The sequence below is a fragment of the Meles meles genome, chromosome 19 (genome assembly GCF_922984935.1).
Source record: "Meles meles chromosome 19, mMelMel3.1 paternal haplotype, whole genome shotgun sequence".
NCBI classification, from domain to species: Eukaryota; Metazoa; Chordata; class Mammalia; order Carnivora; family Mustelidae; genus Meles; species Meles meles.
Window position 1 is genome coordinate 51,015,110 of NC_060084.1, and position 19,874 is coordinate 51,034,983.

General features: G+C 56.2%; 2 protein-coding genes across 3 annotated transcripts; one reads left to right on the forward strand and one right to left on the reverse strand.

Moving 5' to 3' along the window:
• Positions 1-334: 334 nt before the first annotated feature.
• Positions 335-8,050, forward strand: SYNGR4 (synaptogyrin 4). Of its 2 annotated transcripts, none has more exons than XM_045989128.1 (5): positions 335-456; positions 1,131-1,330; positions 5,949-6,186; positions 7,340-7,479; positions 7,798-8,050. In XM_045989128.1, exons 2-5 carry the CDS (start codon positions 1,238-1,240, stop codon positions 8,029-8,031), a joined length of 705 nt encoding a protein of 234 aa, XP_045845084.1. In that variant the 5' UTR covers positions 335-456; positions 1,131-1,237; the 3' UTR covers positions 8,032-8,050. The 2 variants fall into 2 exon arrangements, with proteins under 2 accessions (XP_045845084.1, XP_045845085.1); XM_045989129.1 differs by having other exon boundaries at positions 7,352-7,479.
• A 2,650-nt stretch (positions 8,051-10,700) lies between these two features.
• Positions 10,701-19,024, reverse strand: KDELR1 (KDEL endoplasmic reticulum protein retention receptor 1). The gene is made up of 5 exons (XM_045989223.1): positions 18,731-19,024; positions 17,967-18,067; positions 17,484-17,642; positions 12,650-12,902; positions 10,701-11,480 (listed from the first exon to the last, which is right to left on the reverse strand). The coding sequence occupies exons 1-5, from the start codon at positions 18,819-18,821 to the stop codon at positions 11,446-11,448; spliced, it is 639 nt and encodes a 212-aa protein (XP_045845179.1). The 5' UTR covers positions 18,822-19,024; the 3' UTR covers positions 10,701-11,445.
• Positions 19,025-19,874: the final 850 nt, after the last annotated feature.

The following is a 19,874-nucleotide window of genomic DNA, read 5'->3' on the forward strand; positions in this document are numbered from 1 at the left end:
CTTCTCTCGCCCTGTTTGAGTGCGGCGCATGCGCTGCGGAAGTGTCTCCTTGTCGGCGTGCTTCAAAGAGAAGGGGGTGGAGCGGGCGCGAGACTCGGGGGAGGACTGGGGCGGGGCTGGACTCCCGCGCGCTGCCAGCCAACGGCGGGCGGCCCAACGTCCGCCCAGGCCACGCCCCGACCCGTGTCAGCTCCTGAGTAGGCGGGGAAAGGGCGGGGGCGGGACTTGGACGCAGCCAATCAGCTGTGGAGGAGCGAAAAGGCGGGAAAAAGCGGAACCAAAAGGCTGAGGTGGCGTCAGAGACCAGGAGGGGAGGGTGGACGGAAGGAAGAGCCGGCCTCCAGGTGACGAAGACCGGGCCTCCAGAGCAGGGGTGGCCCTTTGTCAGGCAGCATCACCCCAAGCCCCAGCACCCCCATTCCAGGTCCTTAAAGGGAAGACTCCGGTTCTAAGAAGGTAGCCTGGTGCCTGGTCCGTGACCTCCTAATTCTGAGGGGAGAACTCCGTTCTGAGCCCATGTTCCCCACACATCTAAGGTCCAGCCTCCCCCCAACTGGAGGAAATGCACTCTTAGGAAGATGGACTTCGATTCTAAGGGGAGGCCCTTATCCTGAGAAAATAACCCCAAGAAAATAACCCCAGTCACGAGGCTGGCCTAAAATACACCCTGAGATGCCTTGATTCTCCACTATGAGTCTGTCACCCCAAACCTTGAAAGGGTTTCCTCTGGTTCAGACCTCCCAAGGGTTCTGATCTACATTCTGGCACCCCCTAATCCCTGGAAAATCCTACACGTGGCTTCTCACCCGGAGAGTACAGTCCTTAGAATGAGCTCCCGGCTCCTGGGTCAGAAATGTGACCCCAGTCTCTGGAGATCCCTTACCCTTTACCCCATTCGTGGGACCCTCAGCCACCCTCTCGCCCTGCACTCCCACCTCTGGGACCTCCAGTGGCCCCTTCACCCCCAAGCCCCAACCCCTTCAACCTTCGTAGACCCTTCACCTGATACAACCCCATTCTTGGGGGACCCCCCCAAACCCTCTACCCCATGCCCCCATTCCTGGAACCCCTGGCAGCTCCTTCAGCCCACACCTCTGACTCTGACCTCCACCATCCATCTTGTCTTGCAGCAGCCGAGCCCAGGGAGGGCCTGGAGCCCCTGGACGGCAGCGCCCAGCAGGCAGCACCCAGCATCCCTGCTCACGCCCCCCGAGACCCCAGAAGCAGAGCAGCCGCCATGCACATCCCTGAAAGCCTCCAGGACCTGGCTGACAGTGAAGCCGTGCAGTTTCTGAAGAGGCCCAAGACGATCACCCGGATCATTGCAGGGGTGAGGCCCTCTTGGAGCCTGACTGCCCCATGGGTGACAGGAAACAGGAATTTTCACCCCTCAGGCACAGTGTGGAGGGAGTTGGGGGGGGGGGCGGGGAAGGAAGTGGCCAGATTTGGAGAACAAAGTAAAAGGGAGCTCATAACAGAAATCCCCTTTTACTGAGCATCTCACTCTAGGCCCTGCGCTACCCTGAGCGCTTATTAACTCTCAGAGGAAGAAACAGCATTCCCAAGTACATGCTATGAGCCCCATTTTTGAGATGAGAAAACTGAGCATTTGATGAGCATTGATGAGCATTAATGAGAAAATTAAATCATTGTTTATTTTATTTTTAAGGACATCATTGTTTAAAGGCTGCCCTCTCCAATTCGGTCTCCACAAGCTACGTGTGGCTATTGCAATTTAAACTAATTAAAATAAAAGAGTTCGTTTCGAAAGGTGGTCGCAGTGGCCACCTTTCGGATGCCCACGAGCTACACTTGGATGGTGCAGATCTAGAGCATTTCCGCCATGTGGAAAATTCCATGGACAGTATTGGCTAAGGGCACAAAATAAGAGGCAGGGCTGGGATTCAGACGCAAACTGGAGTCTGTGAAATGCCAGAGCCCATTCAATTTGGCGCCCCTCAGACAAGGGGATAGGACAGGAGCAGAGGCTGGGCCCTCTGGGAAGGAAGAGGGGCGCAGAGGGGAGACAACAGTGTGTCACATAGAACTAAGATCCCAGGCATGGGATAGCCACTGCGGGCCAGGCACTGTGTGCCAAGCGAGGGCTTTATACATGTTTGTTGGATCATTACCACGTTCCCAGACTCAAGGCCCCTGGGCTCAAATCTTCATTCAGCACAGACTTGGCTGTGTGACCTGGAGCCAATCACTGCGGCTCTCTGGACCTCAGTTCCTAAAGAGGTTAGAGCTGTGACTCGGGGCTTTATGCTCGGCCAGCTCCCCTGCTCTTCATTGACAGAGCTGGAAACTGAGGCCCAGGGAGCTGATGAGACTTGACTGGGGTCCTAGGAACAGGTGGATCAAATCCAGGGTCCTCACCTGGAGCTTCTCCTTCTTACCCCTTCTGGAACCTTGAGATGGAGAAGGATCCAGAGGGCCTGGCTTAGAATCCTGGCTCGGCCACGCGCTGCCCACGTGGGGTGGCACACTCCTTGCTTTGCCGAGGTCACACCTGGTTGCATCAGCTCGAGTGTCGCCCTTGATCCCCCAAAGTGCCCCGTTTTTGGTGGATAAGGTGCCCAGTCGCTCTATATCTGGGTAACCTTGAGAAAATGACTGGATTTCTCTAAGAAAAGGCTCCCCATGGCCTGCTGGTAGGAAAGACTGTTCTGCAAGTGAAACCAGTTTCTTTCCCTAAATGGATAAGCATGGGCCTGGAAAGTCTGAATCACACTTTAAATAGAGATTATTATTAGGACAAGTCATTTCCGTGAGCAACGCGAGGGCTGGGTCTGGGGGGCTGAGGGTGACGGGGAGTCGTGTACATTGCCGTTCCTCCCCAGGGGATGATGGGAATTAGGAATTCCACATCCCAGTTCCGAGTCCCTCGTGGGTGTTAGCTTCTGCTCTTCACCATGACCCAATGGCATGGCCATCAACTACCCCTATTCGACCCAAGGGGAAACTGAGGCTCCCGGAGGTGGAGGGACTTGCCCAAGGTCATCACCCAGCCGGAGAGCTAGTCAAAGGATTCTCACACCTCCCAAGCTTTGGAATGAAAAGCGGGTGGCAAGGGAAGAGGCCCAGCTGGTGTGAACGGGCGTGGGGAAGGGGGAGGGAAGGGCCACGGGCCGTGCCAGACATTTTGGTCACGGACTTTGCCCGCCGCCTCCATCCTCCCTCCCTTCCGCCCTCTCCTCCTTCCCCCCTGGCCTGGCTCCTCAGTAGGGAGTCTCTGGGCAGCTGGTCCTCTTGTCCTTCTCACTGCCGCCTGCCAGCTGGTGTCTTAACTGATGAATCTTTGCTCCTTCCCTGGGGACGGGCCAAGGAGGGCGTGGAAGGAAGTTGGACTCTGGCATCAGAGGCCTCGGGTCCCTCCTGCCCAGCTGAGCCCCCTCCCTGAGTCTCCAGGGCCCATGGCTCACACCGCAGCCCAAGGTCTCCAGGGTCAGTGGATGAACAGCCCCCGGCTGGGAAGTCAGGAGGGCCAGAGCCCAGTCCCTGCCCCTCCTTTGCTGACTGACCTTGAGAGGACACGTCCCCTCTCTGGGCCAATCATGAGACCCATCATCAGGCCTAGGCCCCCTCCCCCTCTGCACAGCACCAAGACAGCCTGGGAAACTGAGGCTGTAAGAGGTAAATGATTGGCCCAAGGCCACACAGCTGGCAGAGCCGGACGCGTCTGGCTCTTTCCACTCCACATTAATGGCTTCCATTCATCACCTGTGAAACAGAAATCGACCACGTGGGGCTGGTGCGAGGGAGGTAGTGCAGGTAACATGGAGACGGGCTCGAGTGATCGATGGGCCTTCCAGTCCTCGACCTGGCTCCGTCCCCAAGCATCTGACCGAGACGCTCCCCTTCTGTGGACTCCTCGCTCCAAAACCAGGAATGGATATGAACGGCCTTGGATCATGCAAAAGGGCCAGACGAAAGAGGGACTGGTTGTCATTGTTCTGTTATGGTTTTCATTCAGAGAGGGAATTAAGGGAAAGGATAGAGGAGGATGGACACAAGCTGAGGAGTTAAAGGGCTGATCCTTTGCATCCTCCATCCCTGTCTAAAGGCAGAGTGGGAGCAGAGAAAGGTCCCAAGTGACTCCAACACACGTTGGCTGAGGTCCAAGCTGGTGGTGGGGATAGAGAGAAGGGTCGCCCATCCAGGAGGAGTTCCAATTCTGGTGAATTCCTTCCCCTCACCTACTCCCACGCTCCCGTCCCCGACAACGCCACATCCAATCAATCCCCAAGTCCAATTTTACGTCCTAAATATCACTGGCCTCCCCAGAGCTCTGACCTCAGCTCAGGCCTCCGCATTTCTGCCCGGGCCTTCCCTCCAATCTCCTCTTTGGTCTTGGCTTCTCTCTCTTTCTTTCTCATCTTGCCCCCTCCAACCCATCGCCACCCTAGAGATCTTTCCCTGACTCCAGGGCCAAGTCTGATCCCGGCCACCCTCTGCTCGGAACCCTTCCATGCCTGAAGTTAAATCCAAGTAAGAAATTTCACTTTCCATGCCTCCCAAGTCTAGGGCCACCCATCTGGTGTTCAAGGCCTCTGAAGCTGTGGCTCCCGCCCACTTCTCCAGCCTCATCTCGCCCTCGATCCGTCTAGTGGGTTTCTCTCCAGTCCCTGAAGGAGCCCCATTGGCAGCATCTGGCTTTTGCACACACAGTTCACTCCCCCCCATGCCCTTCCTCCTGGTACACCTGAAAATCTCCTTATTCTTTAATGTGCAAATCAGACCTCACCTTATTTCCTCCTAAATTGAACTCCTACAACTTCCGTTCTGGCTCAAACCTTGATTTTCTCTCAGACACCAGGTCCGCAGCCTCCTCCCTGGCCTCCCAAACCTCCAGTCTCACTCCGTCCAGTCTGTCTTGGCTCAGATCTGCCCCTGCCCTCCCCTGATCACCACTCTGCTATGGCTCCCTATTGCCCTCCAGACAACCTTTCTCATCCTGCGTCACTCCAGAAAGCCTCCCTGGAGCAACTCCCCTCCCACCAACCACTTACCCCCACCCTCTCAACCAGTTCCTTCCATAGCTGGTGTGGACCTTGCCCCACGGCACAGTGCTGGAGCTTAAACCTTTCCCTGCGTGGCACTGCTGGGAACCCCTGCCCTCCAGACAGCGGATTTCAGCTTCAGGCCTTAGAGCTGGGCCTTCAAGCTGGCTCTGGGGCTGGGCAGCTTCCAACCAAACCCAGGCTCCGGCACCTGCCAGCTGATTGGCTTGGGGCAGGCAACTCCTTGGCCTCTCTGTGCCTGGTTCCATTCTCTAAGGAAATAGGGCCGGCAGTACCACGTCCTTGCCTTGGTCAAGAACCTGAGCCCAAGGCAGACGCTTAACAACTGAGCACCCGACCCCCCTCCCCCTGTACTTCCGTGAGTGTGTTTGGAATACTTCGCAAATTTATTTGAACAAATTAAGAGGAACCAGGTGAGCGGGTAGGGAGGAGGAAGAAGTCACAGGCCGAGGGAAGGGCGGGCAGGCAGAGGATACTCATGGGTAGCAAATGCTTCTGGAGCTCCTCACGTGTCCCAGGCTCTGCGCTAAGCATTTTGTATCGGCCCCCTGGGGTTTGGTGGCAGGTACCTGTTTGGGAATGGCAGAAGGGAAGCATGGGGGAGGCGGGAGATGGGGGAGGGAGCGGGGAGAGAAAGATGGGGTTGGAGGAGAGAGACCAGTAGAGACCACGGAGGAGGTTGTGGCAGAGGGGCAAGAGGGGGCCGAGACTGGAGGCGGGGGTGAGGTTCTGGGGGCCTAGACCTGAACTAGGATGGAGGGAAGAGGGGTGAGGAGCAACAGGGACAGGCTTGGAGGCCCCGAGGACATGACAAGGAGGGCAGCGAGGCCCACCACTCCTCGACAGGGACCCAGGAGAACGTGCAGTTTCGGTGGGTGCTGAGCTCCACATGGGCCGGCTGGGAACCCCCTCCTGTGCCCACAGGTGTTCTCCCTCATCGTCTTCTCCTCCCTGCTGACCGACGGCTACCAGAACGAGACCGAGTCTTCGACCCTCCACTGCGTCCTGAACAGCAACAACGTGGCCTGCAGCTTCGCCGTGGGAGCCGGCCTCCTGGCCTTCCTCAGCTGCCTGACCTTCCTCGCCCTGGACGCCCATGAGAGCCGCAGCGGCAACACCCGCTTCAAGACGGCCTTCCAGCTGCTGGACTTCATCCTGGCTGGTGAGCGCCACCCCCCACCCTGGGGCCCTGAGGACCCCTCCCTCCTCCACCCTGCCGGCCCACCGTCCTCCACACGTGACCTGAGGCCTCCCTCCTCCCTTTCTGGAAGCTCTTGTGCACCTGCTGTTTCCCCCCAGGGAATTATTACTCATCCTTTCGACTCAGTGTAAGGGTCACCTCTTCTGACCCCCAGGCTAATTCTAGAAGCCTCCCTCCTGCCCTGCTTTAGCCTCGCATTCACCTTCCTTCTTCACAGAACATTCCTTGAAAAGCCCCCCGGGGACCGGAGGTGGGGCTCCAGCACGGAGCCAGGCAGACCTGAGTTTGAAATCTCCACTCCTGTGGCTTGAGCGGCTCTGAACTTCAGTGGAAGCTGAGATGAAAACCCCCACGACGCAGGGCTTTTTCTGAGCATGAGATAAGAGAGAGGAGGCCTGGAGTAACGTTGCCCTTTTCTGGGCACTTCCCACATGTCAGGCAAAGAGCCAGGGGCTCCACGTGCCTCGTCCCATGCACAACGCAGACCCACCTGAGCAGGAAAGTCCCGCTCCTACCCCCATGTTGCAGAGGAGGAAACTGAGGCTGGAAGAGATTACGTAATTGGGCACATGGCTGCTGAGTGGCAGTTCTGGGCTTCAAAGCAAGGTCTCCCCTCCAGACCCCTACCGAGTACTCTAAATTGACTGGCACACAGGAAGGGCCAAGTAAATGAGTTCCTTTTCCTCAGGCCCTGGGGCTCCCTCCTCTTGGTCTGGTCTCAACTGTCCCTACCTCCTCCTCCCCGTCTGCAGGATCCCAGTGTCTCAGGCTGGGAAGGCCCTCAAAGATAATTGAATCTAGAAATTTCTGTGAAGATGGTAATGTCCCATATGTGCATTCCCCAGGAGGGGAGCCACTGGCCACATGGGGCCACTGAGCACCTCAGGTGTGGCCAGTGCAACAGAGAAGCTGCGTTTTTAAATCCTATTTTAATTGATGGAAACACAACCTGCCACACACGTCCAACAGCTCGGGGTTCCGGAGGGGACAGCCCAGCTCCTCCAGTGGGGTGCTTTCTGGAGGGCTGGGAGGGAGAGGCCACCCAGCCGGACCCCAGCCCCACCCTTCCTGAGCCAGGCTCCCCCTGCCCCTCTTCTCTCCTGTGACCCCTCAGTCCTGTGGACAGGCATCTGGTTCGTGGGCTTCTGCTTCCTGGCTAACCAGTGGCAGCGCTCGTCACCCAAAGGGCTCCTCCTGGGAAGAAGCAGCGCCAAGGCTGCCATCACCTTCGCTTTCTTCTCCGTCCTCATCTGGGTGAGGATGCGCCCCCTCTGGAGGGCAGGGCTGGGGGGCTAGAACATTCTCGCACTCACACAGCTCCCCTGGGGGTGGGGGAGGGCTCCTTCCGAGGCCTCTGCTGGTCTTTCCTGTGACTGGGCAACTTGGAAAGCAGTCTTCCCTTACCCTGTGCAGATGCAACTCAGCATTGGGCATCGTGCTGGGTGCCCTTGTGCGGTGAGCAGTAAGCACAACCATACCTTGGTCTCCCTCCTAGGCCAGTCCCCAACCGTGGTCCCTCTCCTCCCCTGGCTAACCCAAGCCAGCCTCCAGCATGCCCTTTCCTGCCCACAGATATTCCAGGCCTACCTGGCCCTCCAGGACCTCCGGAATGATACTCCAGTCCCTTACAAGCGCTCCCTGGATGAGGGTGGTGTGGTGCTGACCACCCTCTCCCCGCCCTCGGCTGCCAGCCCTGCTAACACGCCCACCACTGGCCCCAACAACCTGAGTTATGCCAGTTCTGCCCTGTCCCCCTATCTAACCACCCCGAAGGCCCCCCGCCTCGCTATGATGCCCGACAACTGAACATCCTCCTCCACATCAGTAAAGAGATACTCCTCCCTCCAGAAGGGTTCCGAAAACAGCCCGTCCTTTTTGTGTCTGTTCCTCTCTGATCTTTTGAGTGGTTGGGGTGGGGAGAAATCCTATGAGGCCACTTCCGGGGTCTCTGCAGGGGGCCACATTTCCCATACTGCTTCCCAGACTCTCCATCTTGGTACCCCTGGGATGGCGGCACACCCTGGTGACAGGAAGGGGACATCTCTTTTGGTCCCTTCGATCCTCACTCTGACCAGAGGAAGGAGGCATGAGGCGGTCCAATGCGTGGTCGGGCAAGCTCACATGCAGAGAGAGAAGGTTTCTGCCCGGGGAGAGAGCACTAGAGGGAACCAGGGCCAGTACTGGGAGCAGCCCTTCCACTCACGCCAGTGACAAGGAACCCAACTCAAAACCAAGGAACAGGGGGCAATGAGTCCGTGAATGAGATCAGGGGAGATCCTTGTCTGCAAACATTTAGGAGACTGTCTTGGGGAAGAGGAAGGGATTTTATTCTAGAACCCAGAAGGCAACTGGGGACTCAAGACACAAGCCGAGCAGGGGACCCCAGTGAGTGAAGCACACATTAAGGGAGTAGTAGGGGCCGTGTCTTCCTCTCCAAGACAGGGGCCGTGTCTTGGAGAGGAAGCCTTCGCTCAGCACCACCATTCAGCTGCGCGGGCCTGGGGTGTCCAGCGCGGCACTGTCCGATTAGAATATAATCAAGCCAGGGGGCTGGGGGCGGGGACAGAATATTAAATGGTCAAGTAGCCACATTAGGAAAAGTAGGATGAAACAAGTGAAATTAACTTTCATAGATTTTATTTAACCCAATATATCCAAAATTTTATCATTAATTTCAACATGTCATCAGTATAAAAATCGAGGTCTCCTACATTCTTTCCTACAAAATTTCTGGAATCCACAGACAGCCCATTCATCTGGACCCACCGCATTTCAGGCGCTAATGGTTGCACGGGGCCAAAGGCTACTGTATCGCACAGCAAAGCTCTAGACCTTCTGGTCTTCCTCAAACAATCAGAAATCCATTTCTTTTTATGTGGAGTTCGCAGGCAATGACTAGCAAGAAAAACTATTAATGTTATGCAGGCCAAACAAAACACCCACATGAGGGCCACTGTGGCCCGCAGAGCGTTCATTTACCAACTGGACAAAGGGATACGAGCTGTGAGGGGGGGCGTCCCATGTGGGTTCTATGGTCCCTTTCATTTTATTTCATCCTCACTCCTGAAGGTAGAAAAACAAGTAGGACATGGTCCCTGTGGGCATCTTGGGAAAACAGCAGCCGGGCAGCTGAGCGGACCGTGTTCCGAGGTTCGAAACAGGAGGTCTCTGAGCACTAGTCCTCGCTCTGTTGCTAGCTGGATCAGCTGGGATGTGGCCCTTCGTCTCTCCGGGCCAAGCTGGCTTGGCTGGAAAACTAAAGACTCGACCACGTTTCGATTGATGGTGCTCAGATGGCACAGAGAAAAGGGCCGCCTCCCCACCCCAAATCATGGCCCAAGCAGCCATGCTCTTGCGTTTTTTTCCTCTCAGCCTTCTGGGGAAAATTCCTGTCAACAGAGGGTGCCTTGGCTTACAAGAAAGAAAAACAGTTGAACCACAGAGGTGGCGAAATGCATGGGCTGCGGCATCAGGAAGCTCAGGGACAAACGCCACTTCTGCCGCTTGTCCCTACGCCTTGATTTCCTCCTCCACAAAGTACTCCCCTTTAGGGGTGCTTTTGGGGGTCCGGCGGCCTCATCCGTGCAATGCACCCTGCCTGGCACTTAGGGTCGGGAAACGCCAGCTTCCCGCCTGCTGAAGCGTCCAGAGCTGTCCGACAGAACCGAGCACGGTTCGGGAAGGTCTCGGCAGACATCTAGGGAGTCTGCCCGAACCGGGGGTCAAAACTCCAAGAGCTTGACAAGGTACCGGCAGGTAGCGCAAGTGAAGGAAGGAAGAGGCTAGATGTGAAGCCGATCCGGAGGGAGGCACGGAGAATATTTGGCTTTTCTTCTAAGTCCACCAAACAAAAACAAAAAACGCCAGTGTCAGCCTGATAATAAATGGGAGCAACCCCTTAGCCGAGTCCCGGTGTTTGAGATGGAAGGCTCTCATCCCATCGGCTCGGCTCCAGCCATCAGCTGCCGCCCGGAAGCGAGGACCCGGCCTTGTCAGAGTGACAGAGTCTTTTCCAAGAGAAGCCAGCAATCCAGGTTTCAATGTGAAAATCTGATTTCTAAAGGCTGGCAACAGATTCCATTCATTCATTCATTCATTCATTCATTCATTCTAAAGAAAACAGAGCGGCTCAACAAAATGGCAGATGAGGGTAGGACAGGGGCTGCCCGCCAGTGACCTCTAAATCATGTGTTTTGGAAGGTTCTCAGCAGTCCTGGGATTTGGGAGAACCGCCAAGGAAGTTCTATGCCAGGATAAAGAATCTTCAAGATCTTCTTTTCCCTGCCCCCCGAAACCTCTTCCCCATCATAGCCATGAGAAGTGAGGGTGCAGCTCAGAGTCTTGGGGAGCCCAGTTTCTCACCTGCCTGCTCCCCAGGCCTTGGTCACCTGCAGGCTGTTGATGGGATGCAGGAGAAGCAGACGGGGGCGGGGGAGCGGGAGGGACCCCACAAACACGAGAGAGAGGGCAAGGAGTAGCGAAAGAGGCATCATTTTCCTCGGTTTATTTCAAGAGAACAAAGAATCAACCATCAATTCTGTACAAAAATGTGGCTGATGAGCCACAGTGACCCTCAGGCCAACCCCCTTTGCCACGTCTGGCCCCCTCACCCCCACCTCCCCCAAATTGTCAAAAAATGAGGGCAAGACCAAAACACCCAAACTCTGGAAAAAAATTATCTTGAAAAATCAGGGAGACCATTCCTCCCCTCCTCCCTCTCCCCAGTCCTGAACTTTGGGGGGGTTGGCAGTGAGGCTGTGTTCTTGGCCATGGTGGGAAGTCAGACAGGTGGGTGTGTGCGAGGTTAGTGTTTGGCAACTGGCGGGCTGGGGGTAGGATATGGAAGGAAGCCGAGGGGCTTGGGGGAGGGAAAAGATCTCCGACCCTGCCCCGCCCCACAGGACACTCAAAAACAGTTTATAAAAATCGGGGGCCAGAGAGTAGAAGAGAAGGGAGTCATCAGAATCAAAAACTAAATAGTGGAAAGATTTTTTTTTTCTTCTTCTCTAAAAGGCAAAAAACTACAAACACCCCAGGTCCTGAGCTCCCCAAGACTTGGGTCCTCCACCGCCCCCCTGAAACCCGGCAGGAGGGGGGCTGGGGAGTGCAGAGAGGTTGGTTCTTTAAAAAGTCACCCCTGGACGGGAAGGCTATTCGTCTTTCGCTGCCTTCCTCTGCCTCTCGCGGGGCCGCCGAGGAGAGGGATGGCCAGGCCCAGGGCTACGCCGGCAAACTCAGCTTCTTCCCCTTCAGGACTGCAAGGAGACAGAGGGGGCGGGCATTAGCAAGGGACCCTGCAGAGGGGACAGCCTCCATCATGGGCTGGAGGGTCAGCCTCGGGACCCCGCATCGTGAGCTGGGGAGGACAGGCCTTAACTGCCCAGGGCTGGGCTGAGCAGTGCAGGCAAGAGGCACCTAGGGGTCTCAAGAGGACAGGGTCCAAGGCCCAGGAGGGCTGGCCAGGTGCCATCGCCCATCCCCCACCCACCTAGCCTCAATCCAGAGGGCCCGCAGGCTGCCTCCACGCTCTGCCCTCACTGTCCCCTCTCTCCTTCACGCTGACCGGCACCTCATGTCTTGGTTCCCTGCTTCCATCGTCACCCCCTCAGACCACTCCCCTCGCCCTCCCCGGTTGTTCCCCGACCCAACCCTGGTTTCCTTCTCTCTTGCTGTTTGTAACCAGCTCTCTCTCCTTGTTCTTTCACCATCTTCACCAGCTGCGCCTAGACCACAGGGGAGGGGAGGGCCGCCTTTTTCCCTTCCGCTGCTCCCCCAGAGCCTAGCCCTGGCCAGGGACCCAGCAAAGTGCTCAGTACATTTGCTGGATGGCTGAAGGAATGAGTGTACGAACCTTGGTGGGCCTGAGTCCCAGAGGGTGAGGACAGAGACCAAGCAACAGAGAGGAGGCTCTCCCTTCTCTGAGTGCTCCTGAGGTTGGGGAGATAGAATTCTAATTTTTTTTCTGATGGGATCTGGAACCTGAGGCCAGGAGGAGGGCCTAGGATGGATTCTGAGAGCAGAAAAGCCAGAGGTCTCTCCTGCCCTCTCTTTGTCCTGTCTCCTCATCCTCCAAAGGCCCAGGGGCTGGGGAGAGGGATGCCCGCTCACTGTGGGGTCACGGGAGGCTGCTGGTCTGCAGTAGACAAGCAGGACCCCCTCCCAGGCCCCAGATGCCTTGCTGTTCCTTCCCCAGGGACACGGGAGCTAGGAGAACTAGGAGAATGATGCTCTGGTGCTTCGGTAGGCAGGGGCTAGAGGTCCGAACTCCTAGGAGGGCAGTGAGCCTGGGGCCCCAGAAGCCGGGAGAGGAAGGCTGCCCTCCCTTGAGGGCTACAGGGCTGGGGAGACAGAGCCTGGGCACCAGGCAGGGTGGGAGCTGGGGACGGGACAGGATGCCTTGCGGCCGGCCCTCCACGCAGGCTACCTTTGGTGATGTAGAGGTAGAAGAAATCGCAGTAGAGGACAGTCTGGACTAGGCCCGCCACGATGGCGATGAGGTCGAAGAAGCCCTCGAAGTGGTAACGCCAGATCCAGTTGAAGAGATAGAGCGTGCGGTAGACGCCCAGCGCGAACAGGTAGTGGCTGGTGATGGTCTCGGCCTCCCCCGTCTTGCTCACCATGAACAGCTGCGGCAGGATGGCTACCGACTCCAGGTAGATGGAGAAGGTCCAGAGGATCTGTGTAGAGCCCAAGAAGCAGGGGTGAGGTGGTGGGGGACAGGGTAGGGGAGCAGGCGGCGGACGGCCTCGCAGTCACCGGCGCAGGGATGGTGTAGAGAGAACGGGAACAGCAGTGCTGACCGGGCACTCACTGTGTTCCAGACACCACTCTGCCACGTCATCTGTTCCCCCCCAATTTAATCCTCACCACCACCCCAGCAGGGAGATCCTGTCACTGGCATTCCCATTCTATGGATGAAGAAACTGAGGCCCAGAGATTGGCCCAGGAACACGTGGCTAGGAAGCAACACAGCTGGAATGAGAAGCGAGGGTCTGGAGGCAGTGCTCCTGAGTACTTTGTAGTCATGCCCCTCCGAAAGGCAGACCGGGCTGGAATCTTTTTTTTTTTTTTTTTTAAGATTTTATTTATTTGACACACAGAGAGAGAAATCACAAGTAGGCAGAGAGGCAGACAAAGAGAGAGGGGGAAGCAGGCGCTCCGCTGAGCAAAGAACCGGATGTGGGACTCGATCCCAGGACCCTGAGATCATGACCTGAGCTGAAGGCAGAGGTTTAACCCACTGAGCCACCCAGGTGCCCTGGGCTGGAACCTTGGCTCTGAGATTTCCCTTCTATGAGACCTTGGACAAGAGACCCCAATTCTCTGAGCCTCTGCTTCCTTATTTCTAAAATGGGGCTGATTTTCCCACCCTTGCTGGGATGACATTCAATGCAAAATCTTTAGAGAGAGAAATCAGGTTCTCTCACTCTCTGGCTTAAAGTCCAGTCACTGCTGCTTATCACAACCAGAATAAATTCCAAATTCCTAACGGTGGCCTTTAAGGCCCATTCCAGCCTCATCCCTTACTCCCTCCCTTGTTCTCCAAGAGGCAGCCTTCTAGCCGGTCCTCCAACACGCCACACTCCTTCCTGCCCCAGGGCCTTTGCACTTGCTGTTCCCTCAGCTCTCCCCCTAGACTGTCACATTTGGCCTCTTCTACCTCCTTATAGCCTCACTGATCTATCACCTCTGAGAGAGACCTCCCCTGACCAGTCCTACCCCCAGGACTGTCACATCACCCCCTTCTGTCCTCCTCCTTAGCTCTCACCAGAACAAGAGCAAGCTCCACAAGGCCCAGGATCCCACATCTTGTTCACCCCACGGCCACAGAGCCAGGCACCTACTCGATGCGTGAATGAGTGTGTGAGCGCACGGGTGCCAGCTCCCCGTGTGCCTGTCGTTGGCCACCATTTAGAAAACAGTGACAATCATCACTTGTGAGCCGGACAGGGCATCGTAGGAGGGGGAAGGGAGACTACAGACATCTGTCAGCTCCTTCTCAATCCTCAGCCACCTGAAAGTCCCACCTGGGTGACTTTTCTGCCACCCACTGAAACTTCCCCTCAGAGCACAAGGCCAGGTGGCGGGAGACGCTCCTCCCCTGTTATTTTGGTATATGGGAGAAAAGGGGGGAACATCTCATGCTCACCCACCATTTACCATAGCCAAGGCGCTGCCCTACCATTTTATGGGTATCAGCTGGCTTATGTCTTAATCCCAGGAGCTGAATCCTATTGTTATTCCCATTACACAGAGAAGACCGAGGCCCAAGGTTGCACAGCTACAACAGAGGTAGAAACAGATTCCTGCCCAAGCACTCCGGCGCTCGCTCCCATCATCACTCAGAATCCTCCAGCATGGCTCTCAGCAAGTCAAGCATATCAAGGCTCTCAAAAAAACGTACCCATAAACTGATGCACGCCGAACTGTTACCCCTGGGATCACCCTTGGGGAAGAGAATTATGACAGAAAAGGAGAGGGAAGGTCATATTTTCATCGTGTTGATTTCTCTATTCCTGAAGTAGGAATTCTTTTTTTTTTTTTCCTAAGATTTTATTTACTTATTTGACAGAGAGAGGGACGGCGAGAGAGGGAACGCAAGCAAAGGGAGTGGGAGAGGGAGAAGCAGGCCCAACATGGGCCTCGATCCCAGGACCCTGGGATCATGACCTGAGCCGAAGGCAGACGCTTAAGCCACCCAGATGCCCCGTGATGTCTCAATTCTTAAACAATAATTTTCTTCCATGATTTAAAAATCTTTTTTTTTTTTTTTTTAGCATGCACCAGGTAACAGCATGGGTGGTGCACCGGGGTTCAAATCCTATGAGCTCTCCCCTCTAAGCCTCACCTTAGTGCTCTAAGAAATGGGGATGAGGATGTCTGCATCCTGGGTGGCCAAGGGGTCAGAGGATGAGGTCACAGCCCGTGCAGAGCAGGACCACACAGTGGATGTCAATACTTTGCACGAGTGACCTCCCCCCTCTGAGTGAGGGAATTGCAAAAGCTGGAGTCAAGTGTCCTGAGTTCTGGTCTGGCCACCTCCATCTAGAGCAAACCCCAGTTCTTTCCCCCAGCCTCTATTTCCTCATCTGCAGAATGGGTAAGTGGTCCAGAAAAGTGGTGAGGATGGTATATGCTTGCAAAGACCAGGGCTTACGGCCAAGCCCAGGGTTCCTGCCACAGCACCGTGCAGCCTCCCTCTGACATTCCTGGGACCTGTGAGCCAATGCTGCCCTTGGTCAAATTTGTCTGGCCTTCACAGTGCTTTTGAAAATATATTGTGGGGCGCCTGGGTGGCTCAGTGGGTTAAGCCTCTGCCTTCGTCTTGGGTCATGATCACAGGGTCCTGGGATTGAGCCCCACATTGGGCTCCCTGCTCAGCAGGGAGCCTGCTTCCCCCTCTCTCTCTGCCTGCCTCTCTGCCTACTTGTGATCTCTCTCTGTGACAAATAAATAAATAATATCTTTAAAAAAATATATTTTGAGGCGCGCCTGGCTGGCTCAGTCTGAATAGCATAGTACTCTTGATCTTGGGATTGTGAGATCGAGCCTCACGTTGGGTGTAGAGATTTAAAAAAAAAAAAAAGAAGAAAGAAACTTAAAAATAAAAAAAGAAATATAATTTGAATATATGGACAAATTTGTAAAGCTCGATCTTTTAGGAAAACTCCTGAATTGAGATGTATGTGGAAAACATCAGCACATCTGGCCACACAGGGCCAGCTTCCTGCAAGGCCAGAAAGGGTTAGGGGAAAGAGGGCTGCTCTGATTTTCTGATTCCCGCTGGGCCTCAAGAAGCGTGAGCTCACAGACTTAGCACAGGCCCTCTCAAAATTCTTCCCAGGGGGGCACCTGGGTTGCTCACTGGGTTAAAGCCTCTGCCTTCGGTTCAGGTCATGATCCCAGGGTCCTGGGATCGAGCCCCGCATCGGGTTCTCTGCTCAGCGGGGAGCCTGCTTCCCTTCCTCTCTCTCTCTGCCTGCCTCTCTGCCTACTTGTGATCTCTTGTCTTTCAAATAAATTAATTAAAAAAAAAATTCTTCCCAGGAATTTGTACAGGTGCTACCAAATGCTATGGGACGAAAATCGTGACTTTTAGGAAAAGTATCAACAGGGTATTAAACTTCAGTCATTAAACTAACACTGACACGTACTTGCAACCCAGGACTAGATACTGTGCTTTACCGATATGAACCTCTCATTAGAACCATATGAATGGGACGCCTGGGTGGCTCAGTCGGTTAAGCGTCTGCCTTCAGCTCAGGTCATGATCCCAGGACCATGGGATCAAGTCCCACACTGGGCTCCTTGCTCCACAGGGAGCCTACTTCTCCCTCTCCCTCTACCTGCCTCTCCCCCTGCTTGTGCTCTCTGTCTGTCAAATAAATAAATAAAATCTTAAAAAAAAAAAGAACCCTATGAAGTAGGAATTGCTTATCCCCATTTTACAGACAGGAGACTGAGGCCCAGCAAAATGACAGACTTGCCCAAAGTCCCACAGTCCCGCAGCTGCCAAGTAGCAGAAGCTGGCTTTGACTCACCCCTGCTCTCTGCTTCCATTGTCTAGGTGTTTAACCATGGGATCATGCTACATGATCAGTAAATCCTCACAATGACCCAATCGGGACTTTACAGATAGGGAAACCGAGACACGGAGAAGTCAAGTCACATGCCCAAGGTCAGAGTGATAGAAAGTTGCAGATGTGGAATTCAAATCCAAGTAGCCTGGCTCCAGAAACCCTGTTCCCAATTCCGGAGCTATTCACTAAGCCAATGATCTTGGACATGTCATTTACACTCCCTAAGCCTCAGTTGCCTCCTCTGTAAAATGGGGCTTCTGTACAAAGAAATGCTTAAAGCAGCACCTAGAATGCCATGAGCGCTGCTGTTACTGCATTAATACCATTGGACTCCTGAACCTGTGTGCTAAACTTGCACGTCCTAAAATAAGGAAGTCTCGGGGCGCCTGGGGGGTTCAGTCAGTTAAGCGTCCACCTTTGGCTCAGGTCATGATCCCGGGGTCCTGGGATGGAGTCCCGCATCAGGCTCTCTGCTCAGTAGGGAGTCTGCTTCTCCCCCTGACCCTCCCCCTGCTTGTGCTCCCTCTCCCTCCTTCAAATAAGTAAATAAAATCTTTTAAAAAATAAAATAAAATAAGGAAGTCTGAGCAAACCCTGCGCAAGGAAGCCTTCAAGAAGGTCCACTGTCGACAACCGTTCTGCTGCCCGCCACTACAGGGCCCCTGCCAGGTAGCCTACCTCTAGAGGGGTGAAGTCATGGTTGACCAGGAATGCCAGGATGGCCGTGGGAACAACAAGGAACTCCACCCGGAATGTGTCGTGATTCCCATCATAAGTGGCTTTGAACTTGCTGTAAATCATCCAGACTGTGGTGAAGGAACAGGCAATGTAGACCACCTGCCAAGGGGGATGACGAGAAGGGCACTTCAGCACAAAGCACAGGGGCACAGGGGCTGAGGCTCCAAGCGATGTGAACCTAGGAGTCTGGAACTCCCGGCCCCCTCCTCCCTCAGACCCAGGAGTCCTCACCCCCCCAGCCCCTCCTCCCTCAGACTCAGTAGTCCTCACCTCCAGCCCCTTCTCCCTCAGATCCAGGACTTTGGAACCCCAGCCCCTTCCCCACTTGGACCTAGGAAGTCTGGGATCCATTCTCCCTCCTCCTTAGGACCCTTGCTTGGCTCCCCCCTCAGGAGAGGCCCACAGGAAGGGCAGAGCCTTTACCTTCATGCACGTGTTGTACAGTGAGATGTAGTTGGTGAAGAGGTCCAGGTATCGGGCAGTGAACACCACAGCAAACAGGACCTGGCTCTTCCCTGAAATCCCTGAGAGAGTGGGGGGTAGGCTGGCCGTGGGCTGCACAGCGAGGCCCAGCGCCTGGGACCATCCCAGAGTCGGCTCCAGAGTGCAGCTGTCCCTGGAGGCCTCCCCAGCCCTCCCCGCCCGAGCAGGGCCTTTTCCCACGGCCCACAGCCAGGGGGCAGCCCGGCCCCGAAGCTACTCCAGCCCGAGGCTCTGTCCCAGGCTAGGCCTCACCGCCACTCCCGGCCCCCTCGGGGTCCTCCCACAGTCCGGACACAAGGTGGGGCCTCGGAAGGACCCCATTTGACCTCAGCCCCCTGGAACCGGTCGCCGCTCTCCCGCTCCCTTCCTGGCCGCCAGGGTCCACGTCACCAACTCCCAGCCACCTCCCTGCCCTCCACAGCTCTCGGTTCCCAGCCCCGAAATCCTGGGGCCAACAGAGAAGGGCCCGCGGGACCTGAATTGGGTGCCCGGAGCCACCCCCAGCCAAGTGTATGCACCCCTATTCTGGGGAAGGGAACTGACCCTCCAGTGACCCCGGACGTGGAAGGGGGATCCCCAGCAAGCAGCGGGGAGGGGGGGAATGGGTGGGGAGACCCGTCCCCTTAGTGCCTCCAAACCCTTCGCCGAGTCCTGGGATATCCCCCGCACTCTCCCCCCTTCTCCCGCCCCGGTGGGCATCTCACCGGCACAAGAGCGGGACTTCCAGATTTTGAGCAGTAGCAAGATGATGGCTAAGAGGTGGGAGAGGTCTCCCAGGAATCGGAAAAGATTCATGCTTTGGGGGGTCTGGCAGGGCTGGGCTGGTGGGAGGCAGGCTGGAGGGGGTCTGCCCCCCGGGGCTGATGTCCTGGCCGGGTGGCTGGGCTTGGGGAGGCGGGAGAGCGGCCCTCGGGTGGGCTCCGCTCCGGGGAGGGGGCTCTGGGAGGGGGAGCAGAGGCCGGAGCTGGTGGCGGAGCCGGAGCTGGGAAGAGGGAGGAGGGCTGGAGGGGGAGGAGTCCGGCAGGAGGCTCCGCCCCCAAAGGCGGAGTTCCGGCTCTCCGGCGCCCCCTATCCCTCACCTCCCAGCTTGCAGAATCGGCGCTAAAGGCACCCCCAAGGCTGCCTGGTAGGAATTTGTGGGGTCGATGGGATCTGAAACTCCCAAATCCGGCGCCTGCTCCTCTGGGCGATCTGTGCCTCTGCAAGGGCGGCAGCTCAGCCTCCCAGCCTCTGCCGTTGTCAAGGATTCGGGAGGGTGGTCTGTGAGCTTTAAAAAATCCTGGACAGGGCCCCAGACACTGGCCTTTCAGGGGCCTCAAGGTCCAATCCACCCAAAAAACCAGAAAGCAGGCCCTAGCCCCTCCCTCAGACCCAGGAGTCTGGATCCTCAGCGCCTTCATCCCCTAGGACCCAAGAGTCTGAAATCTCAGCCCCTTTCTTCCCTCAGACCCAAGAGTGTCCGCCCCCCTTCCCCCCCTCCACCCCGCGATGACCCAGTTCCCTGAGACTTAGGGTCCCACCCCAACCGACTTGTGTCTCCAGCATCCTGGCGCAGGAACCTAGATGCACAACCCCTCCCTCCCTCTGGGACCCACAGATTCAGGTCCACAGCCTCTTCTTTGTCACCCCTGCTCTCCCAGACTCTGGAGTCAGCTCCCCACAGCCCTCACAGGCGTGCACACACACTCTCCTGGGCTCTGCCCTCAGGGGCCCAGGGGCCCTGCACTCCACCCCACCCCAGCACTTTAGAGAACGGTGGGCCCAGCCTCGCTAGCATGAGGGGCAAGAGCTGGACAGCTGGCCCAAGGGCCGCTCTGGGGTCCAGGCTGTATCTGGGAGGAAGCAGTC

Coding starts and splice junctions, on each gene's coding strand:
- SYNGR4 (XM_045989128.1), top strand. CDS start 1,238: ATGCACATCCCTGAAAGCCTCCAGGACCTGGCTGACAGTGAAGCCGTG. Junction 6,187..7,339: donor GCTGGACTTCATCCTGGCTG/GTGAGCGCCACC, acceptor GTGACCCCTCAG/TCCTGTGGACAGGCATCTGG. Junction 7,480..7,797: donor TCTTCTCCGTCCTCATCTGG/GTGAGGATGCGC, acceptor TCCTGCCCACAG/ATATTCCAGGCCTACCTGGC.
- KDELR1 (XM_045989223.1), bottom strand. CDS start 18,821: ATGAATCTTTTCCGATTCCTGGGAGACCTCTCCCACCTCTTAGCCATC. Junction 12,903..17,483: donor ATGACTTCACCCCTCTAGAG/GTAGGCTACCTG, acceptor GGCTCTACACAG/ATCCTCTGGACCTTCTCCAT. Junction 11,481..12,649: donor CTACCTCTACATCACCAAAG/GTAGCCTGCGTG, acceptor GTCTCCTTGCAG/TCCTGAAGGGGAAGAAGCTG.